The following is a 25,227-nucleotide window of genomic DNA, read 5'->3' as shown; positions in this document are numbered from 1 at the left end:
GATTCTTCTACAGGCTGGCCTTAATCCACTGCTTCCTGTGTTGTAGGGACGCTGGAATCCCAAATTCACTTGACTGTGCTGTCATCATACAACTTACTCAAAGCAATACCATAAAAGACTTTGTCAAAAGCTTGGCTGAAATAGCAAAACAGTGAACAGAGAGAGCCGATTTACAATATCTGAAATAGAAAATTAACTTGTCTGGCATGAATTGTTTTTAGTGAACCACTGCTGCCTCCTAGTGATCAATGCCTTTAGTACTGACAACTCCTCCAATAATCCAATTTAGATTTCCTTCGTATTCAACATCAAGTTTACTGTCACAATTTGTGAAATTTATATTCTTTCCCTTTATGATAAAAAGACAGATCAGTTCATCCTACCGTGAAGCTGCTTTACTATTCTACACAGTTTCTTTCAAAGAAAGAAAGATTCTTTCTAGTAATTATTTATTCACTATATTTATTCAGTTCTGTAGATCAAGGACTGGCAAACTCCAGCCCACAGACCAAATCCAGCCTGTCACCTATTTTTGTAGATAAAGTTTTATTGGAACAGAGGCATGCTCATTCATTTATGTAATGTCTATGCCTTCTTTCACACTACAATGAATTTCGTAGTGTTCAACAGAGACTATATAGCTCCCAAAGCCTGAAATATTTACTATCAGATCCTTTCCAGATAGCTTGCTCTAGATCAAGCTTATCTATTCACCTATCCGAGGCTTTACTTTCTTCCTATTAATATTTATTTCTACTCTTAACAGACTATAAGCCTTTCTTCTTGACAGAGATAACAAAAGCAAAATAGGACCTGAGGCCATCAACTCACATTATGTCTCCTGACCTCATATTATCTTATGCCATTCTTCTGGGTCAGACCCCCGGAAGCTCTCACTGTAACTAACTAATCTCCGTTTCTCATCCCACCCATCCTATCCTTCCCAATTCATCCCCTGGGCTGCTACCAAGGCAGACCCTCTTTTTAGTAGGCAATTGTAATTTAACCACTTTAAACTCTTCAAGAGCTTCCTGTTATGTCCAGAAACAAAAGAAGCTAATCTCTTTCTTGTGATATAAAATGCCCTTCATAGCCTACCGCTTGCCTGTGAGACACCCTTTGCTCCTGCTACTCTCCTCCACGTACACTCAGTGCCCAGCCATGTTGAACTGCTTTCAGTCCCGCACATGTCTCTGCATTATGCATGCCTCCACCCTCCCTGCACACTCTCCACAGATACATCCTCTTCTTCTTGACCACTCTCCAAGCCCACATCAAGTATTTTCTCCTTTGGAACTTTTCCTATTTCTCTGGCAGACACAAGGGTGCTTTATCCTCCAATATTATTGTGCTGCGTGTGTGTGTGTGTGTGTGTGTGTGTGTGTGTGTGTGTGTGTGCACATATACATATCTATCAACCTATCTTTTCTAGCTTGGCATTTTGCATTATAACCTGTCTTCACTATGATGGGGTTTTGGAATGGTGATGGAGTCCAGAGCCAAAGGCCAAGAAAGATTTCTTGAGATGTCTTTGGTGCAAAAAGATTATTTTATTAAAGCACAGGTCCTTTCCCGTGGGGTGGGGAAGGGTGGAAAGGAGGGATAACAAAGGGGCATTGGGAAACTTTTCTGGGTGGCGAATTATTAATAAGCTTAGCTGTGGTGATGTTTCACAGGTGATATACATGTTGAAATTTATCAACCTGTATAGTTAATATGTACAATTAATTTTATGCCAATTATACCTCAAAGAAAGCTTTTAGTAAGACATTAATTTTTTTTATTTCTCAAATTAAACCATGAAGGAGGAGATGTACAAGGATTGCTGCTCTGTATTTAGCAGAACAGTTGGCCCTGCTCCCATCCCAGGTGATTTTCTCTCATTTCCTCACCAGGCAAACACAACCCACGGGAATGCACAAAGACAATGATTATATATAGCATTATTCTCCTTTATTTCAGGCATAAAAGTAGATAAATTTCACTCAGTCGGGACTTTATTGCATACTACTACATTCTCAGCATTGTGTGAGATAGAGAAGGAAAGGAAATAAACATGTATATAGACCATCTGTATGTATCGAGCAAGGAGGAAGAATGGCTTCTGTCCTTAAGGATTGTATACATTAGTTGGGTAGGCAAGACTGACAGAAATTCACTATGAGAAACATAATATATAATTAAGTACTAATTTATACAAATGAGTTAGCATCATTTCATACCCCAAACATCTCAATCTCACCAGGAAGAGCAATTGTAAGTACCAAAGATGTTCAATTAAGAAAGACATGGAAATAAGGGTAAAAGTATGAAACAGTGTTCGCAGGATAGATCTGAAGAAACTAAGGACAAAGAACCTCATCTCCATGCTGGAACAAAGACAGGCAGAGCCCTAGAAGACCCCTGGCATGCACGAATTCATCAACACTTGTAACTATCTGCTGGCTACCTTAGATGGCCATGATATTGCTGAGACAGAAATGTAAAATGTGCACATTGTGAAAATGGATTCTAGACAATGAGTCAATTGGCACTTGAATAGCTGACCACTCAAAATCCACATTAAAATTAGCAGAGTCTAGAAGTCAGAAAACAAGTGGAGGTTTAGGATATTTTTCTAGCTCTGGGGTTACTGAACTGAGATCATTAATGGGTGTTTTCTGAGATAGGAAAATATTTGAATAAATATAGGCTGCAACGAAACCAATTAAGGCAAGTTTGTTATAGAGCTTCTTGAAACCTATGATATGCTAATGTGCACTGTATGCCTAGAAGGTGCATGTATAGCATTTCACTTAGATCAGGAGCCATATTAAAACATCTAAGTATAGAAAATACCTAACATGCAGATAGAACGAATAAAAGAGAATGACTCTGAGAGGTATGGCATTACACACAACAGCTCGATGTGATGCTTCCTATGAGCCTCACACTGTTCTAAGGGTTAGTACTTTATTTTATCTTGACAACAACTCTATGACATAATCATGACCTCCCATTCTACTTTGAGGAAAATGAGATATAGAAAGGTTAAGTAAATCCCCAAAGGTCATTCGGCTAGAATATGGTCAAGCGAGGATCCAGACTCAAGCGGTCTGGCTTTGGCACTCACGTTCTTAAAACATCACATTATGTAACTTACCAATGATGTTTTTACTCATCCATTCCAAACTAAACTATTAGTTGGGTATTAAGCCAGAATGGAAACCAGTTGTGATGATTAATTTAAATAAAAGGTTAGGAATGAAGGAGAAGGAGGAGGAGGAGGAGAAGAAGAAGAAAGAGGGAAAGAAGACCGAAAATAGTGTCACTTGTTAAGGCCACGAGTGAGTAAACCAAGACTTACTACCTAACCTAAGTGTAGTTTTGACCCTCCCAAAATGTAACCTGTAACCAGTCAACCTGGGAAATTTCTCATCAGCACTAGGAAGTTTACTGATGAACCCCTTCCCTTCCCTTCCCTTCCCTTCCCTTCCCTTCCCTTCAGAGGGGTGACCTTGCCTACAACAACTTGCTAATAATTTCCCTTTTTCCACTCCCTCTCTACCTTTAAAAACCTTTCTTTTTCTGTAATCACTGGGAGCACCTCTCTACTTGCTACAGAGGATGCTGCCCAATTCATGAATTGATTAATAAAGTCAATTAGGTCTTTCAAATGTACTCAGGTGAATTTCTGTTATTTAACAGCGCTATTCGATGAAATTGGAAAAAAGGGACGGGTGGTAAAAAAAAATTTGTACTTATAATTATGAATTATATTGTCATGATAACATAGTTTATTAAAACCAAGAAGCATTTCGAGCAAAGAACATGCACCCCAATCTCCCAATCCACAGTAAGGAAGACAATTTGGCAAGCGCTTCACAAGAGTTCTCACCGTAACTCTCTTCATATCTAGCTGGCGCAGCTGCATCATATTCTGAAGGATAGTGTGTTTGTACCATGACTCTTGAGCTATTGGATTGCCATCAAAAGTGATGTCTGAGAGAGAAGAAGAGTCAGCAAGACAGCAAACACTTTCAAAACTGCGGGAGAGACAGAAACCACTGGATTATTGTGAGACCTTCCAACAGTACTTTCATTTATTTACTATACGTTACTGTAGAATAGTTTTAGGTTTACAGAAAACTTGAAAAAATAGCATAGAGTTCCCATATACTCTGCACCCATTTTTCTGTTATTAACATCTTGTAGCAGTATAGCACATTTTAATTCACAATTATTTACAATTAATTAATTCATCCCTTGCTTTCTGGCACTAAAAGATTCTCTAGACTCGTATTATGTATTTTCGACCCCAGTCCTAGAATCAGCCATTTCTCGAAGGAGCCATGGTTCCTTTTATTGGAGAAGGCTATGGAACCAAAGATCTGGTGGCTGGATATACTTTTTGCTCCTGGGGTGTCATTTTTTTCAGGCCCTCTGCCAACAGAGCAAGGACATGTATGTGTGAATATTAACATGTGTGTATACAAACACCTATAATATTTAATCATTTATGTCTATGTTAGGCTAAACATGAATTCACACTGATGTACCCCAATTCTATTATCAAAAGGATCATTCTAGCCTCTTTCCCTCACTTATCTGTAAATTCCTACTCCAACAAAGAGAAATCTGACTCCCACCATCTCATCCATTTATTTAATTGTTTAATTCCAGAATATATGCATAGTGGTATCAGCATTTTTCAACCTGAACCCCCACAGGAAACAACTTTGTTAACTAAAGTATAACTGTGATGTGTAATTCCTTTAGCATTTAGTCTTACATACTCATTCCAAAGTTACTTAGGTCAACACCTCCCCCCCTCACCCCTTCAAGGGGGGTTGGTTCATACATTTGAAATACAGTTAGCTTCTCTTGTCATAGTCTATATTCATTCCTTCCCTGGATCCTCTAACCTCCTAAATATTATTTTTACATTTGCATATACTACGGTTCACTCTGTGCTATAAAGTTCTGTGGGTTTTGACAAATGCATAAGTATCATACAAAATAGTTCCATGATCCTAAAAAAATCCCCTACTTCAACCCTCCTCCTCTTTCCCTGAATCTCTGGCACTGATCTATTTATTGTCTTTACAGTTTTTGCCTTTTCCAAATGTTATATAGTTGGAACCATACAGAATATAGCCTTTCCAGACTGACTTCTGTCACTTAGCCATTTGCATTTAAGGTTCTTGCATGTCTTGGGGCACCCGGATGGTTCAGTCAGTTGAGCGTCCGACTTCAGTTCAGGTCATAATCTCACAGTTTGTGAGTTCAAGCCCCACACTGGGCCCCCTGCTGTCAGCGCAGAGCCCACTTTGGATCCTCTGTCCTCCCCTCTCTGACCCTCCCCGACTCACGCTCTCCCTCAAAAAAATAAACATTAAAAAAAAAAAGCTTCTTCCGTGTCTTTTTGTGTCTTCACAGCACATGCTCTCTCTCTCTTTATCACTAATATGTCATTGTCTGGATGTACCACAGTTTGGTTGCTCCCAGATTTTCGTGATTATAAATAAAACTGCTATAAATATTTGTCTGCAGGTTTTTGAGTGAACATGAGTTCTCAACTCATTTGGGTAAATACTTAAGAGTGCAATTGCTGGACTATATAGTGAGACTAGTTTAGCTTTATGAGAAACTGCCAAACTGTCTTCCAAAGTGGCTGTATCATCTTGCATTCCTACCAGCTCCGCATTCTCATCAGCATTTGCTATATGTCAGGTGTTTTTTTTTTTATAATAGTCACTCCAAAAGGTGTGTAGAGGTCTCATTGTTTTAATATGCAATTTCCTAATGTCAAAGGATGACATTTTTTCATATGCATTTGCCATCTCTGTATCTTTTTTTTTAAGTTTTTATTTAAATTCCATTTAGTTAATACACAGCGTAATATTAGTTTCAGGTGTACAATTTAGTGATTCAACACTTCCATACGTCACCCTGTGCTCATCACGGCAAGCGCAGTCCTTAATCCCCATCACCTATTTTACCCATTCCCCCACTCACCTCCCTTCTGGTAATCATCAATTTGGTCTCTATAGTTAAGAGTATGTTTTTTGGTTTGCCTCTCTCTCTCATTTTTTTTCCCTTTGCTTGTTTGCTTTGTTACTTAAATTCCACATATGAGTAAAATCATAGGGTGTTTGTCTCTGACTTATGTCGCTTTGCATAGCACTCTCTAGCTCCATCCATGTCATTGCAAATGGCAAGATTTCCTTTTTTATGGCTGAATAATATCCCATTGTGTGTGTGTGTGTGCGTGTGTGTGTGTGTGTGTGTGTGTGTGTGTGTGTGTGTATACCACATCTTCTTTATCCATTCATCAGTCGATGGACACTTGGGCTGCTTCCATATCTTGGCTATTGTATACAATGCTGCTATAAATATCAGAGTGCATGTATCCCTTTGAATTAGTGCTTTCATGTTTTTTGGGTAAATACAAAGTAGTGTGATTGCTGGATCATAAGGTACTTCTATTTTTAACTTTTTGGGGAACCTCCATACTGTTTTCCAGAGTGGCTGCACCAGCTACATTACCACCAACAGTACGGGAGGGTTCCCCTTTCTCCACATCCTCATAAACACCTGTTATTTCTTGTGTTTTTAATTTTTGTATATCATGGATATATAAATATATACATATATACAAATATACCCAAATAACTTATCAGGTATATGATTTGCACATATATCTCCTAGTCTGTGACTTGCCTTTTCATTTTTCTTTTTAAAAAAAATTTTTTTTACACTTATTAATTTTTGAGAGACAGGGAGAAACAGAGCGTGAGCCGGGGAGGGGCAGAGAGAGGAGGAGACACAGAATCCGAAGCAGGCTCCAGGCTCTGAGCTGTCAGCACAGAGCCCATCACGGGGCTCGAACCCACGAACCGTGAGATCATGACCTGAACTGAAGTGGGATGCTCAACCGACTGAGCCATCGAAGTGCCCCTCATTTTTCTTAAAAGTGTCTTCACAGGGCAGAAGTTTTTAATTTTAATGATGTTCAACTTATCAATGTTCTCTTTCATGTGCCATGGTCTTCGTATTCTATTTAAAAATTCATCACCAAGGGCGCCTGGGTGGATCAGTCGGTTAACTGACCCACTTCGGCTGAGGTCGTGATCTCACAGTCCATGAGATCGAGCCCCGCATCAGGTTCTGTGCTGATAGCTTGCTAACATACTTGAAACACACTCAGAGCTGAGAGCCTGGAGCCTGCTTCAGATTCTGTGTCTCCCTCTCTTTCTGCTTGTCTCCTGCTCGAGCTCTGTCTGTCTGTCTCTCTCTCAAAAATAAATAAACGTTAAAAATTCATCACCAAACCCAAGGTTGCCTAAATTTTCTTCTAGAAGTTCTATAGCTTTGTGTATTATATTTAAGTCTACAATCAATTTTGAGTAAACTTTGTAAAACATATAAGGTCTACGTCTAGATTCTTTTTTTAGATGTAAATATCCTATTTTTCCAGTCTCATCTATTGAAAAGACTACCCTTTCTCAAATGAATTGCCTTTGCTCGTTTGTCAAAGATTACTTGACTATATTTGTGTCAATCTATTTCTAGGTCATCTATTCTTTTCTACTTATATATATGTCTACTCTTTCACCAATACCACACTGTCTTGATTATTGTACCTTAATATAAGTCTTGAAATAGGGTAGTATGAGTCCTCCAGCTGTGTTCTTCAGTATTGTGTTGCTATTCAAGGTCTTAGCTTTTCCATTTAAACCTTAGAACACATTCATTGATATCAGCTTGCTGGGATTTTGATTGGGTCTTTTAAAAAATGGAAGTATAATTGATATACATTATATTAGTTTCAGGTATATAACATAATGATTCAGTATCTGTGTAAATTGTGAAATGACCACCACAATATATCTAGTATAATACCCATCTCTACATACAGTCACAGAACTTTTTTACAGAATTTTTTTCTTGTGGTAAGAACTTTTAAGATCTTCTCTCCTAGCAACTTTCAAATATGCAGCACAGTATTATTAGTAAGAGCCAATGTGCCATACATTACATTCCCATGACTAATTTATTTTAGAACTGAAAGTTTGTACCTTTCGGCTCCTTTCTCCCATTTCGCTCACTGCCAGCCCCCTGCTTCTGGCAACCACCAATCTGTTCTCTGTATCTATGAACCTGTTTTGCTTTTTTATTGTTGGTTTTTGTTTTTGTCTTTAGATTCCCCATATAAGTAAAATCATATGGTATTTGTCTTTCTTTGTCTCACTTATTTCACTTAGCATTATACCCCAAGGTCTATCCGTGTTGTCACCAATGGCAAGATTTCGTTCTATCTTATGGCTGAATAATATTCCATTATATACCTCTCCCTGTCTGTCTGTCCGTCCGTCCATCCACCCATCCATCCATCCATCCCACATTTTCTTCATCCATTCATTTGTCCATGGACACTTATATTGTTTCCGTATCTTGGCTACTATAAATAATGCTGCAATGAACATGCAGATATCTTTTCAAGTAAGTGTTTTCATTTTCTTTGGATAAATACCCAGAAGTGGAATTACTTAATGGTAGTTCTATTTTTAATTTTTTGAGGACTTCCATTTTTTTTTTAATTTTTTTTCAACTTTTTTTTTTTATTATTTATTTTTGGGACAGAGAGAGACAGAGCATGAATGGGGGAGGGGCAGAGAGAGAGGGAGACACAGAATCGGAAACAGGCTCCAGGCTCCGAGCCATCAGCCCAGAGCCTGACGCGGGGCTCGAACTCATGGACTGCGAGATCGTGACCTGTCTGAAGTCGGACGCTCAACCGACTGCGCCACCCAGGCGCCCTGAAGACTTCCATTTTTTAAAGAAGGGAATACTCGCTTTTCTAAATGATACCCCAGAGAAGACTAGTTAAAATCATTAAAATCATTTATGTTAGAATCATAACTAGTTAAAATCATTATGTTAGAATCATCAAAATTTGATGACTATTCAAATAACTAATGTAAACATTTAGGCCTAAGAGTACTTTCTTTATTCAGGCACTATATTGAATATCCCTTCTTCCTGTGTAAGAAAAGCTAGGGGATATAGAATATTTATGGTATAGAAAATAACCTATATGTTGACAATTAAGGTCAAGGCAAGGTATATGGTAAGACTAAAGTTCCCTTTTTTTTTTTTTTTTAATTTTTTTTCAACGTTTTTTATTTATTTTTGGGACAGAGAGAGACAGAGCATGAACGGGGAGGGGCAGAGAGAGAGAGGGAGACACAGAATCGGAAACAGGCTCCAGGCTCTGAGCCCTCAGCCCAGAGCCTGACGCGGGGCTCGAACTCACGGACCGCGAGATCCTGACCTGGCTGAAGTCGGACGCTTAACCGACTGCGCCACCCAGGCGCCCCTAAAGTTCCCTTTTTTTATTGTCACATTTAAATATTTCTTCTGTTTTTCTCCCATTCAAGGTAAAAAGATCCTCTCCTATTTTTTTTACCTTAGAGATTATCTTTACCATCTAATAGGTAAATCTCACAACTCATATGCTCATTATGGGTTTTGAGACATATTTAGATAATTTTAGGAAGACAATTTCCCCCAGTTTTATTAACAATTGACATACATCACCATGGTGGTTTGACTTATATATATTGTGAAATGAGGACTATAACAGCTTCAGCTAACATCCATTTTTTCATATACATACAATACAAAGAAAAGAAAGAACAAAAGAGAAAAAAAAATTTCCTCCCGGTGATGAGAACTCATAGTTTTTACTTTCTTAATAACTTTCCTATATGTCATACAGCAGTGTTAGCTGTGGTCATCATATTGTATATTAGTCTTGAGTACTAATTTATCTTATAATTGGCAGTTTGGACTTTTGACCCTCTTCCTCCAATTCTCCCCTACCCCCATCCTCCACCTCTGGTAACCACAAGTCTGATCTCTTTCTGTGAGCTTGGTTTTGGTTTTGCTTTTAGATTCCACATATCAGTGAGATCACACAGTAACTATCTTTCTCTGCCTGACTTATTTCACTTAGGGTGAAATATAATGCCTTCAGGGTCCATCCACGTTGTCACGAATGATAGGATTCCCTCATTTCCTATGGCTGAACAACATTCACATATATACACCATAACTTCTTTATCCACTCATCCACTGATGGGCACTTAACTTGTTTCCATGGCTTGGTTATTGTAGCAATGTAGCTATAAACAGGGGGATGCGGATACCTTTTCAAGTTAGTTTTCATTTCCTTTGGACCTATTCCAGGAAGTGGAATTGCTGGATCATATGGTAGCTCTGTTTTCAACTTTGTGAAAATTCTCCCTCCTGTTTTTCATCGTGGTTGTATGAATTTACAATTCCACCAACAGCGCACGAGGGTTCCCTTTTCTCCACATCCATACCAGCATCTGTTATCTCTTCTCTTTTTGACGATGGTCATTCTAACAGGTGTGAAATGATAACTCATTATATTAAAACCACGGTTTTAATCTGCATTTCCCTAATAACTAGTGATGTTGAACATCTTTTCATGTACCTGTTCGCCTTTTGTATATCTCCTTTGAGGAAATGTCTATTCAGGTCTTTTGCCCATTTTTTAATTGGGTTATTTGTTTTTTTGCTATCGAGTTGTAGGAGTTCTTCATACATTTGGGATATGAATCCCTTACGAGAGACGTGGTTTGCAAATATTTTTCCCATTGCATAGGTTGTCTGTTCACTTCATTGATAGCTTCTTTGGCTGTACAGAAGATATTCCTTTGATGCAGTACTTGTTTATTTTTTGTTTTGTTGCTTGTGCTTTAGGTATCATATTTTTTTAAAATCATAATAAAAACACAGGTCCTGAAGGTTTATTTCTGTGTATTCTTCTAGGACTTTCATGGTTTTGATCTTACATTTAAGTCATTAATCCATTTTGGGCTATTTTTTGTGAGCGGTGTAAGACAGGAGTCCAATTTCATTCTTTCACCTGTGAATATTAAAGAGACTGTCCTTTCTCCATTGAGTATTCTTGGCTCCCTTGTCCATATTGGTTGACCCGATATACTTAGATTTATTTCTGAGCTCTCGATTCTATTCCATTGGTGTATTTGTCTGTTTTTATTCTAGTACCATACTGTTTTGATGACTGTAGCTTAGAAATCAGGAAATGTGATGCTTGGTTATTCCTTCTCAGTATTCCTATGGCTATTTCAGGGTCTTTTGTGGCTCTATATATTTTAGGAGCAGTTTTTATACCTCTGCAAAAAATGCGGTTGGAATACTGATAGGGAATGCACTGAATCTACGTATGGCGTTTGGGGGTATTGGCATTTAAACACTATCAGTTGGGAAGACATTTTTTTAAAAGGCTAGCATATGCAGATGAAAATGAGAGATCGTTAAATTTAATAATCGCTACTAGTATAAATAAACTTGAACAAACATTGCAAATTTTTCCCACCTAGCAGTAACAAAATTCTTTTTTCCCCATCAATATAAAACATCTCAGAATAGTTTCTGATGTTTAACGGACGTTTGAAAAATGCTTCTCTCCTTCCCTCATAGTTGTTTACATAAAGCTAAAATCAAAGATGCTTCTGATAAGTTCAAAACTGAAACACAAGGCAAATTTGTGTTTCTCTACATTGTTAAGTGAACAAAGTCATCATCTTCAATCCACAAACCTACTTCTTCTCTATGTATACTTCCTATTGATAAATAATGTCACCATCACGTCAGTTGCTGAGAAACAATCTCTTACTCAGAAATTGAGATCTGAGAATGTGAACTGACTGAAGACCTATCAAGGGAGTTTAAGCAAGGGAGGCGGGTGCTAACAGGATTACAATAACTAGTAACTATCAACATAATTGGTAACGTTATGGAAAGAATAAAGGAAAGAAATGAATTAAGAGCAAAAAATTAGTTACAGATTGCAGTAAATAGAGGTAAAAAAGGAACCAGGCTCTTAACATATCAAACACTAAGGCAGAAGCGAAAGAGAGTAAAGAGGACAGGATAGGTTCTATGGAAGTTAGGATGTAGCACGTACAGAAACTAGTACTTACTTGGATGCGAGGAAGGGAGGAATCTAGAGTAACAGCCGGCTTTTTCTCTAGGTTAATAATGATTGGGTGGTGGTTACAAGGCTGTGCACTTTGTCAAAATTCATTGACTCGACACTTACAACGCGTGCTTTTTGTTACATGTAAATTATATATCGATAAATTGATTTACAAAGACATTTAAAATGTAAAAAATTTTGTCATTTGACAAATCACCTTTTCATCTATCAGGTCTCCTTTGTCTGGAATGGTATATTATATTGGTGACCCATGGCCCTTAGGACATATTTCAAAAAGGCTTTCTTTAAGTTTTCCTCCAACTACCACAGGATGGGATACTAACTTCGACCTTTAAGAGATGCAGTGACGTGAAAAGTGGAGGCAGAGCCAGTACAGGCAAGAGAACTCTTCTGTGCTGAAGAGTATTTTTCTTCAATAGCCCAGCATATCTAAACAGAATTAAACTATAAGGTTCTTGAGGGCTAGAAATGTACTGTGATCACTATTCCAAAACCTATCATAGCCCCCAGCATCTAGTGAGTGTGCAATAATTTTGGTGAGTGAGTGAAAGACTATGATAAATTGATATGATTTCCAGAGGCTTATCTTTGATCTAAAACTTAATAAAAAATTTTTCTTACATTAGTCTTAGAATTATTTAAAGGATATCATGTTATCAGGAATCATTATGATCTGATATCTGTCACTAACCAGGTATATGCACTGAAAAGTGGAAATAACATGTCCAGAAGCAGAGGGAAGCTGGAAAACATTTTATTCCAAGTAAATCCTGATTTTATTGTTATTTTTTAAATGTTTGTTTATTTACTTATTTTGAGACAGAGAGACAGAGAGAGAGAGAGAGAGAGAGAGAGAGAGAGAAAGAGGGAGAGAGAGACAGAATCCCAAGCAGGCTCCAAACTGTCAATGCAGAGCCCGACATGGGGCTCTATCCTACGAACTGTGAGATCATGACCTGAGCTGAAATCAAGAGTCAGACACTTAACCAACTGAGCCACCCAGGCACCCTATTGTTATTTAATGTCTATTTATAACTTAGACTGTAGAGTCCATGATTTATTTCTTATTGCAACTATAATTGTAAACTAAAATGACTGCAACTGTTCCTAGCCCAAGTATTCCTTTGGGGAATGTAACTAGTGGTGTTAAACACAAAACTACACACTGTCTTCATGGAATTCAAATACAAAGCACATTAGTGACTACAGAAGAAAATATTATGTCCACTGAATGTAGTCATTATGAAGCACTTCAGACATCTAGGAGATCTGTTGATGCCCATCTGGTCTGTGTCTGTAATTCAAGCACAACCAAAGAGGCACCAGGAGTGGGAAAATCATTGTAATCCTTAGCAGGTACTATCCTGGCAACCCTTTCCAGGTCGGCTGCTAGCACTGATACTCAGACTAAAGTCTTTATGCTTTGAATAGTTTCATTAAGGTAAAAATAAATCCATATTTGATCCAGAAGATTCCTCACAAAATTTCATTTCCATCTGCCAGGCATTTGACCAATAAACATGCCAGACATTCCTAGAAATGCACTGACAAGGTACATACGATTTTAAAGACATTATCTAATCAAACGAAAGAAGTCTCATTAAGTACAAATCCAGGCTAATGAAGGGTTACATACTACCTAACCAGAGAAAATCAAGGTCAGGTTATAAAGCAAAAACAAAACCACCTGGAAACAGAACGGTAAGGATAGTAAAGTACTACTGCCTTTTAAGAACAGTCTTTTTTTAAGAACACTCAGTTGCTTGCCTCTTCGGAGTCCCCAGAATGGAAAAGCTTGGGTCCAAAGGCCGACACCTAACTCATAATTTGACTTTAATCTTTTTCCAGATTACTCATGTATTTGTTCTTCCCCTAGTGGTCTTCTCCCAATGCAGCATCTGCTTCCTATCTGCTAAAGAACCTACGGAGGAACAGTGTGTCCATACTGACCAAAACTCACATCTCAAAAGGAAAAGAACATATTTCAGTCCATTTTAGGCTTACTTAATAAAATACAGAGAAAAAATAAAATTCCCATATATACAAGCAGAGCACATAGATATTTAACTAACAACCCCCAAGTATCAGTCAAATTTCTCCAATTAGAAACTTCTCCCAAAAGTAAGTTAGGTACTTTAGAAAAAGGGGTTTTACTCTTTCATACCATTAAAGCACCATATTCTCTGAAAACAATCTTAATAAAAAGCTCACTTATTTTACATTGATCAGTGAGAATTTTACTGGACAGTTACTATGTATCTAGCAGGCTGAAATGAAATGGAACACTAGAATAATCAAGTTGTTCTCACAAGGACTGACATACACACAACTGATAAATATAAAATAGCTAGAAAAATCTATATGATAACATATAATTAAGTATTAAAGAATGAAGCACAGTTAAAATAGCACATAATGAAGGAGTTTGTATATCGGACAGAATGAAGTTTGTAGACTGAGGCTCTTGCAAAAACAGCTAAAAATGCTAAATAAAATATATTTTAAAAATCTCAAATGCATCCATGACCTGCTAAAAAAATGAGAAATACACAGGTTAAAAAAAAAAAAAAAAGTGAAGGTGAGAACCCAGAGAGCTCTGAGGACACTTACTGGACCCAATGAACTTGAACTTTGGTTCATATGATCTTCAAAGCTGGGGGACAGAAAACAAATACCAGAGGCTACCCAAGTTGGAGAGTCTAACTGGAGATCTGTCCTATATCTGAGACCCAAAAACTAGACTTTCAATATAGAGTTATTTAGACATAAGCTTTCCTACCCACTACCCCAGATATATTGCCCATCTCAAAACACGGAGCTAATAGGGGAGGAGAATTCTTCCCTGATTACTTGAAACCACAAACCACAATTTGCATCCTGAATCCACACTAACTGGGTGATCTAAAACATTTCAAGAGAAGTGATATTTTGAAGAAGTCTAAGGCTGCGTATACCTATTGGCATCTGACAGAAACAAATGAAATTTCTCCATGGAGGAACCTACGTTCATACAAGATCTCAAAAAGTTCCCAAAGATAAGGTACCCCCCCAAAAAATACATAGTTCACAGTTCAAAAGGAAATAAAACACTCTGACTGACAGCCAGCAGAAACCACAGATGACATTGACTGTCTAAGACTTTTTCACACAATTGAATTACAAAACATAGGATATAAAAACATATTTCAAGACATAAAAACAGGTTTGAAAATACCAGTAAGCTCCAAGAAGATCCGAAAAGACACAGAACTTCTACAGTCTAGAAAAATATTTTAAAAATTAAAGTAAAAAAAGTCAAAGGCAGTGGATATAAATTGAGAAAATAAAGCATTTACATCCCTTTCCTGCATAAACTGTTCTCCAGGGTAATCAAAATGCTAATGGAAGTCTTTTTCTTATAGAAGAAATAGAACTTAAAAAGACAAAGAATGATGGAATATCACCATTTTGTAATCCCTAAATAAATAATAGATCCAGACAATGATCATCAATTACTGTTAAAACACTGACGAGATGATGAGGAACTTTATTTAAAAAAGAATAGGTGAACAACAACTAAAACCAATAATTAGTTTTAACATACCTTAAGCAAAACTAGAACACACTTTTTCCTCTCCCTTTACATTTCTTTTACTTTCTTGTTCCTTTATTTTGGTCCTCCTTAACAAACAATCATCTACTTTGCTACTTGTTACATAATGTTAGTTACTTAGTCACTAAAATTCTTTTTAGTGCACGATAGTAGGGGTTCGTAGAAACAAGACGGTTATACAGATTCTAAAGACGCATTCTATAACAATAGCACATTCTTTTTTGTCACAAAGCAAAAATATGGCTGAAACAAAAAATTTTTTCACATACATGAAAAAGATCGCCAAATTTCCCTTGGGGAAACTATTCAAAAAGTTTAACCCACTCGTCACAGTGTTTACAAGATTTTAATATTTGAGAAGCTGAAGTGATACCAGAGAGAAATAAATAGAAGACTATGGCTATGATAGAAACAGAAAGAAAGTGAAGAGGAGGAGGTAGAGACATGAAGAATTAAACAAAATAGACAAAAATGTTAAACTGCCTCTTTAGACATCTTTTGCTGCAACAATGGCACTGACAACAATTCAACAAGGACAGTATCTATCATGTCCCTAAGCACCTGGTTGACAAAAGACATGAGCACAGAATTTAAATAGGCAGGGGCAGGGGCGGGGTGGGAGTGGGGGCTGGCCCACAAAGAGAGCTTTACCAGAGATAACTTTTTATCTGAAAGAGTATGGCAGGGCAAACATCTAATTACCAAATATCTGCTTTCTTATCATCCTATGAATCATCCTCCTTACCTTTGAAGCCCCACGGCCCTATCCCATTCCTTAGCCCAGGACAGCAGAGACAGAGCAACTGCTTGACTGGCCCTTAGGCCTCATTTTTATGGGGCTCCTGTACACAAGTAATTAAATTTGTTTTTCTCCCGTATATCTGCCTTATGTCAATTTAATTATTAAACCAGCCAAAGAACCTAGCATGGTAGAAGGGAAATTTTTCCTCCCCTACAGTTGGTGACCACGAAGGGTTCTTTACTGACTGGACAGTAAAGAGAGATGTTGGGACCTTGGACAAAATCCAGCATAAGGGAAGAATCATCATGTCAGTGTCCCAGATTTCTGCCTACAGGATCTGATGGAAGCTAAAGTAGTGTAATTTTCTAAATTAGCAGATTAGTAGAACTACCTCCTTGGATACAGTGACTCTGGTAAAGATCCAGTATGAGCACTATTGATTATGGTATTATCATAATTCCAGTTATTATCTCAAAATGTTGTGAGCCACAAAAATAAACATATTTCCTTATCAATACTGTTATAATGAATTTCATCAGATCTTTAACAATGGGCATTTTATAGTTTTTTGTCATTTACAGATATTGTTTTACTCTGATGCTCTGCAAAAGTATTCCTTCAAAAGTACTTCATTTTCAAGGAGGTTCAAGGAAAGGACTTTTGAAATATCTAGGCTTTTGATAACTTTAAGATCATAAAAGTGAACTGGGTAAGAATTTACAGAACTCATGAAAAAACTGGATTCAAGGAGAAAAAGAATAACATGAGACTGAATGAAATGATGAGAACGATTATAAATTTTATGATTTTTTTCATTGGAACATTGTTGGTTCTGTTATGTTTTGTTTTACCAGGTTGAAGGAAACCTTTTTCTCTTTTCTCTTAAGCTATCAACAATTTGGTACAAATGGTACAACAATTTGTGAACAAAGAGGAAACAATTACTTTTTCTCCCTACCTGATCCATCCAGAATTGGGGAATTTAGTATTCTCATTTTCATGCCAATACAGCTATTTGCATAAATTCAATAAGAATCTATTCTCATTGCAATAGGACACAACCGGAAACGTTGATTATATTGCCAAGGCTTTGGCTGGAATGTCCTATTTGAGCATGTGTATAGAATCAGATATGCCAGACAGCTTTAAGGAACTAAGGTTGACTTTATGGAGCCAATAAAACCCCTTGGAAAAACTGGCCCGATACCTTGCTTACAGGGTTCCCAGCAGTCTCACTAGGTGAGAAAGGAATGTTACTTCCTGGCAAGCTCAGAAACCTCAGGATATTTGGGGGACCTCAATAGGAGAGGAACCCATTCAGATCTACAGGTATTGCATGCAACGTCTGATGGTGAGACCTTGGCTTGGCATCTTCGTTTCCTTCATGAGGGTTTTTAAAAGACTAATCTGAGATTCCTTATGAAAAGTTCCAACAGACGGGGCACCTGGGTGGCTCAGTTGGTTGAGCATCCAACTTCGGCTCAGGTCATGATCTCAGGGTTTATGGGTTCATGGGTCCAAGCCCCATGTCAGGCTCTGTGCTGACAGCTCAGAGCCTGGAGCCTGCTTTGGATTCTGTGTCTCTGGCTCTCTCTGCACCCTCCCCACTCATTCTCTCTCTCTCTCTCTCTCTCTCTCTCTCTCTCTCAAAAATAAATAAATATTAAAAAAGAAAAGAAAAGAAAAGTTCCAACAGAGCAGATTAAAAGATTCTACATGATCAATCATCATTCTGGCTGCACTTACGTAAAGAATCCGGCAAAGTTTATTGAAACTAGGCTTAATTTGCAAACAAATTAGTCTTACTGTGGTTATCTCTGACTAAAACATGTATGACTGTAAAGAGAAAAATTATGTGTCAGTAATAGCCCTTTCTGGATATCAGTTTCTAATACATTAATTGTCTTTGAGGTTGTTTTCTACTGGTGAAATGGACTAGAATCCGAATTTTTAGTTTCCTCCAATATTTGGTTGCAACTCTCTGAACTAGCATCTCCCAATTTTTCTCTCACCCTCTGACATGGAATCAGTGAGAACTAAAACTGCCCTTTTTCTGAAGTCATGTAAGCTAAAGCTGAACCATGTGATATAAACTTCAGAGAAATCAGCCCAACAGTATACGTATGGACAATCTCCATGCCTGTTGCTATATGGCCAATTAGAAAGATCACCAGGCACATTTAAAGTACAAATCAGGAGAACCGATCAGATTGCCACCACCTGCCCTTACTCTATCTAAAGATGCTTTGAGCCAACCATCTATGTATCTTCTTGATTAGCTGCCTTTCAGAATCCCAGAAACTGTGATTATAATCTGCTCCAATCATTAACTATTGTTTTTCTTTTGTTTCCATAGAAATGCCTCATATTAAATACCTGAGTGCACGCACCTAGTCCACATGCATTACTACCTCCTACAAGGAGACACAACTGTCTAACTGAATTGACCTACCCTCGGGACTAAGAGACTAGCTCAAAGAAATGCACTACTCTACCAACTCAGCTTCTTGACTGTGAATCTTCTTGGGGAAGTTTCAGAAGTGGGACTGATGGGGAAAAAATACAGGACTCCAAACTATGCCCCTTTGGTCTGTGGATTATTTTGAGCTGATGGCAATTAAGACCCAGAGGCTCAAGAAAAACTTTTACCTTATTTAAAGGTAAAATTCTTAGCTTTCTAAAAGGTAAAACTTTTAACTACCTAAAAGAACTTAGATGGGGGCCTGGCTCAGAAAGAGAGCTATTATCAGAGATAATTTTTTATCTGAAAGATCTATATATACGGCAGGGCAGACATCTAATTACCAAATATCTGTTCTTCTTAGTGTCCTGTGAATAATCCTCCTTGCCTTTGAAGCCCCACGCCCCTATCCCATTCCTTCGCCCTGACGGCAGAGACAGAGCAACTGCTCGATTTGCCCTCGGGGCTCATATTTTTATGGGGCTCCCGAACATATGTAATTATATTTGTTTTTCTCCTGTTAATCTGTGCTATGTCAATTTAATTATTAAACCAGCCAAAGATACTAGCAAGCTAGAAAGACAAGACTTCCGTCCCCACAACCCACACCCCGATGCCCCCTGCCCGTTTCCCCTTATAGCCCTTACTCCTCTCTAAAGTAACCACTCATCTGATTCTAACTATAGATAAGGTTTGCCTATTTTTTACTTTTATGTAAATGAAATTCACTCATATGCACTCACTTGAATCTGGCTTCTTATGCTTCACATATTTTTTGAGATGCCTCATATTGCCTGTAGCTGTGGTTTGAGGACTCTCATTGCTGGGTAGTATTCCACTAAACTCACTTTATTCTACTGTTGGAGGACAGTTGGCTTGTTTGTATATGAGGTTATTATAAATCGCGCAACTAAGAACATTCAGGTGAACATGTTAAGCATTTCTGTGGAGTTTATACCTAGGAGTGGCATTGCTGAGTCATAAGGGTTGCTATTACTTTCGACTTAATAGACACTTCCAGAGCTTTGCGAAATGATTTATTGATCTACACGCTTACTGGCAGGTACGGGAGCTCTATCTAGTAGCTTCACATCTTCACCAATACTTGTTATATCGACATATTGTACACATTGTATACACGGACAAATTGTACAGTCTTGTCCTACTTTAAAATATTAATTCTTCCATATTTCGGTAGCTTCTACATTTCTTTTTTTTTCAGGTTTATTTATTTTGACAGTGACAGAGAGCAAGTGAGCAGGGAGAGGCAGAGACAGAGAGGGAGAGGGAAAATCCCAAGCAGGCTCCATGAGGAGCCCAATGCGGGGCCTGAACTCACAAACCGTGAGATCATGACCTGTAAGCCCAAACCAAGAGTTGGACGCTTAACTGAGACACCCAGGTGCCCCCATATTTCGGTAGCTTGTAATACTGACTGGGCATCATAATCATTTGTGGAGTTCATTAAAAAAACACAAAGCCCTAGAACCCATCCATATCTAAATCAGAATTGCTAGGGGTAAGGTCATGGTTATATTATTCTAATAGTTCTAGAAGTGATCCTAATGCAGAGTCGGGTTTGAGACCACTGATGTAAACTTCTTCAAAGGAATAACTTCATCATTGAAAATGACAAATGGTCTAAAAGGGCCTCATAAAATAAAATTAATTCATACAGTGAAATTGAATGTAGCCATTAAAAAGAATGAGACAGACAAACAAGGCTGATATTCACATGGTACAACTAACTGTATTAGTTAAAATTCTGAAATAATTCCATGCCAGCTGGTAAAGGCCACTGCCCCCAAGAGGCCTAAGGGTCCCAGACCCAGCTATGAAGTGTCCTGAACCTCTGTTGTTTTGGTAGCAAAAAGAGTAACCTTGGCACAGCAGGGGCCTTGAGACCCAGTTTAGCATCTATTCTGACTCAACAGTGCCCATGCTACATCGGTTAAAATTTCTGAATCACTATTCTATCCTTGCTAGTGTATACATGTTATACTTGTCAAGTTTTTTACATTATCCCCCCGCCTACAAGTACTAACATGGAAAAATATCTATAGTATATTGCTACCTAAAAGAGCAAGCCGAGGAAAAATCTATATAGCATGATTCCATACTGTAAAACTATTATTCGTGTGTCAGTAGTGTTGGCCTAGGAACAAAAATCTAGTGGAATCCTTCCTTATAGGTTTTCATCAAACTCTTAAGAGTGGTACTTCTGCAATTGAGACTGGGGGTTGTAGCATGGTACATTTGCTTTTTGCCTTACACATTTCTGCACTCTTTGTCTTTGCTATAACAAACATGGAATGAAATAATAATAGTAGTGTTTCTTTAAAAAACAAGAAGGTGAAGGGAAGGGTGCGCCTGGGTGGCTCAGTCAGTTAAGTGTCCAACTTCGGCTCAGGTCCTGATCTCCCGGTTCGTGAGTTTGAGCCCTGCATCGGGCTCAGTGCTGACAGCTCAGAGCCTGGAGTCTGCTTTGGATTCTGTGTCTCCCTCTCCATCTCTGCCTCTCCCGGGCTCGTGCTCTCTCTCTCTCTCTCAAAAATAAATAAACATTTGAAAATTAAAAAAAAAACTTCACCTCATCCCAAAGTATGCAGCAAAAATCTTAAATATGGAATGAGAATACATCAGCCACCTGCTCCATAGCTGTTCCTTTCTGCCTTCCTTTTTTTTCTCTTAATATAAAACACATAATCATTAAGAAAATCTGGAAAACTGTAAGACCAAAATTAAACCATGTGAAATCTCTCCTAAAGATATACTAGTTTATATATTTTTTAACATAATGTAGATCATGTTACATAAAATAGCTTTGTATGCTGCTTCCTTTACATTTAACCAATACTTTTCCATGTCACTAATTATTCCTATGTTATTATTTTAGTACATGTGTAATATTTCAATGTTTGGGGAATAACCTAATTTACTTAACCTGCTGAATTCTACTCATCTGTGGAAGGAACCTCCCATATTAAAATGGAGAGAAATTATAACAAATACATATATGAGAAGTAAACTTGGCAGAGATTCTGTTTGTGGTAATGAATCTGGGGGCCTATATTGTAAGGTTTTGTTGGCAAAAACAGAATTATTATCAGATATAAATAATTATATCTTGGTCTGGGCACGATAATTAGGGATAATAATGGAGAGAAAATATAAAGGAATACTGAATAGTTTAAATCTTATTTCAAAAGAGGCTCTGAAGTAGAGTTTGGAAGGAATTTGTGTAGCAAACAGAGAATAAAATCATTTGGTGGGGGAAGGGATATAGTGAGCCCATGCAGTTTAAAATTTGTAGGCACAGTACCTATTTGTTTCCTCTCTCTCTCTGGCATGTTCATGACCAGCACCAAATGGAAACAACATAAGTGTCCACCGGTGGGGGCGTAAGTTATATTGATCTTCAAAACTACCTATCCCACCTGCTCTGGCATCCTCTTCGATGGCAGCAAGCGACAACAAGAGTAGTCAAGGATGCAAGCTGCTGCTATCATAAGTGACAGATGAGTTTATTTGCAACTTTGTTTTAATCATTAACAGGATAAAGGAAAGTGGAAAGAACACTACATGATCGGCACTGACATTAGTGCTAAAGACAGAAAGATGAGTATGATGCAATTGCTACTCTTGAGGAAATTGCATTCTGGTAGGGGAAATACGTATATACACCTACTACACACACACGTGGATACACACATATGCATATATATGAGGTAAATAAAGAGATGGACTGAAAGTCCCAACTCACCTTCCAAAAACAATACAGAACTGCCAAGAAGAACAAATTACATAAAACCAATGCCCATAACATAACTAAAAGACAGAGAAGGCCCAAGTATCAAATTACCTGTAAGTAGGGAATATGGAAGGGCGATATGAAAAACTGTGTGGAAGAAAGAAAAGAGGAGCTGATAGTGGGTCTAAAACTTATCTAAAATCACTAGCAGAAAGAGAAGGTCCACAGTAGGTGCAACAATACTGTAAGAGTGCTAGTTGATCTGAGCATGTACTACAAGGAAGGGACTTTAAGGAACACATGATCTGAGGTGGCAGTCTTCAAAAAGTCAGTGCTTTTGAGAAGATAGAAAGGAAAGTAGATGAGCTCTTTGGAGATTGGATAGTGAAAGCAAAAATGGGCAAAGGGGAGATTGAGAGCCTTGCAAGATAAAAGAGCACCAAAAAATTAAAGATTAAAAAGGATATACAATCCCTTTTACACACACACACACACACACACACACACACACACACACACATGCCCCAACTGTACTTTGCTGCACTAACAGAAGACACCCTTGACTGAAGATTCTTATAAGTCGCCCAAACCCATAAAACAAATAGGCAAAACCAGACTAAATATATACAAAGTATTTGAAGAACAGAAATCAAATCCACCCCCCAAAAAGAAACATGGAGAAAACTGTAATACAACATTGCACACCGAATTCAATATCCTCAAGTAAGCATTTGGAGCTAGAATAACCCACCTTGAATAAGAATATTAAAAATTAAAAGCAGATTGGGACAGTAAACAGAAATGACAATAGTGTTGACTGAATTTAGGAAAGAAATGGAAGGAAAAGACAAAATCATCACACAAAGATTAAATTACAATGTCCCCAAGGGAAAATAGATACAAATAAAAGTTTACTAAGGAACACTGAAGAAAGACAGAAAAACAACCAAGAGAATGAAATGAAGCAAAGAAATAAAGTGTGCCAATAGCAGCTGAAACAGAAGAAAACCAAAGAAGAAACCAAGTGTGTGTGATTTGAGATCCTAAATATAAAAACAAAACAACTGAACAGAACCAATACTTAAAACTATAACCCAAGAAAGCTTTCTGGAAATAAGAAAAGACCAAAATGTACATACTGGAAAGGCCCAACAGGTAGCTGGGAAAACGGAACCAGAATGATCCATCTGAAGACATATCCTCACAAATTATTAGACTTTAAAAATTAAATAATAATAAATAAATAGAAGAAAAAAAGCCTCATGACCTCTAAGCACAAAGATCAAAAGTGAAGTTCAGACTGGCATCAGATACCCTACACACTGGATGCAAAGAAATAATGCAGCTGTATTTTTTTTTAATTTTTTTTTTTCAACGTTTATTTATTTTTGGGACAGAGAGAGACAGAGCATGAACGGGGGAGGGGCAGAGAGAGAGGGAGACACAGAATCGGAAACAGGCTCCAGGCTCTGAGCCATCAGCCCAGAGCCCGACGCGGGGCTCGAACTCACGGAGCGCGAGATCGTGACCTGGCTGAAGTCGGACGCTTAACCGACTGCGCCACCCAGGCGCCCCTATGCAGCTGTATTTTTTTTGAAAAACTCAAAGACTGGATGAGTGAATCAAGAATGCTATGCTCAGACAAGCTATCTTCCAAATATCAAGGTACAGAAAAACTCTGAAGCACAAGAGGTATGGGACCATTCAGTACCCATGAGCCCTTGCTGAGGAATACACTGGCTGGCCTTCACCCTTGAGAGGTGACCGAGGAAGCCCGAGTGAAAGGACTAGGGACGAGCACTCAATGACTAATTGTCGTTCTGGGACTAAACTAAAGGCAGGAACCCAGGTGGAACAACAACATGCTATGTATTACATACAGTGTGCTTTATGTGCAGGGAAGTACAAGCAATGCAGCTAAAAAAACAGAAGGTTGGAGAAGGAAAGAGAAAAGTAAAATAAGCTAATGATTATCGGGTAGACAATATGTAAGAGTTGAAGGATACCATTAAAAATGGCACGGTGGTAAAGGAGGAAGCAAGAAAACGGGACGACTGGAGATCAAATGCATAGCAGAGTGAAAGTAGTTAACAAAAGGGCCAAGAGACCAGATGTTAATTCTTCTCACCACAAAAACAAAATGATAATTATGGGACGTGACAGAGGCTATAGCTAAGGCTATGGTGGCAATCATTTTGCAGTAGGTAAGTGTGTCACATCAACACTTTGCACGATGTTCTATGTCAATTATATGTCAATGAAAAAAAAAAACTGGGACTAAGGCAATTAAATAATATCAAACAAAAAGGAACCAATAAAACAAAAATATAAAACTTCCCAAATACCAAAAGAAATCTGAAAAAGTAAACACAACATGTAAAGAACATAGCAAGTATAAACATAACACACATGAAAGATTATATGACAGAAAGACTTTAGTCACATGAAGAAACGTAAACGGGCTTCACTCATTTATTAAAAGAAAAAGATTTTCAATTCGGCCATCAAAACAAGGCCCAGATATATCTTCTGCGTAGAAGAGAGATGCCAACAATAAAGGGTTTCAGAAAGACCAGTGGTCGGGGCACCTGGGTGGCTTAGTCAGTTGAGACTCTGACTCCTGGTATAGGCTCAGGTCGGGATC

The 25,227-nt window shown here is 38.0% G+C and overlaps 1 protein-coding gene across 6 annotated transcripts in view; it reads right to left on the bottom strand.

Moving 5' to 3' along the window:
• The window catches only part of LRRC49 (leucine rich repeat containing 49), a 149,617-nt gene that overhangs the window by 58,808 nt on the left and 65,582 nt on the right, over positions 1–25,227 (bottom strand). For 5 of the 6 annotated variants that reach the window (XM_040493129.1, XM_040493130.1, XM_040493132.1 and 2 more), the window contains one exon: positions 3,878–4,025. In XM_040493129.1, coding sequence (XP_040349063.1) covers positions 3,878–4,025 — 148 coding nt within the window. Of the gene's footprint in view, positions 1–3,877; positions 4,026–15,620; positions 15,714–25,227 lie in introns of those variants that run through there. The other variant, XM_040493133.1, reaches the window with a different exon arrangement.

The sequence above is a fragment of the Herpailurus yagouaroundi genome, unplaced genomic scaffold, assembly GCF_014898765.1.
Source record: "Herpailurus yagouaroundi ecotype Mexico unplaced genomic scaffold, PumYag 184, whole genome shotgun sequence".
Classification (NCBI taxonomy): Eukaryota; Metazoa; Chordata; class Mammalia; order Carnivora; family Felidae; genus Herpailurus; species Herpailurus yagouaroundi.
Note: the sequence above shows the minus strand (reverse complement) of the source record. Positions and strands in the feature narration are given on the sequence as shown.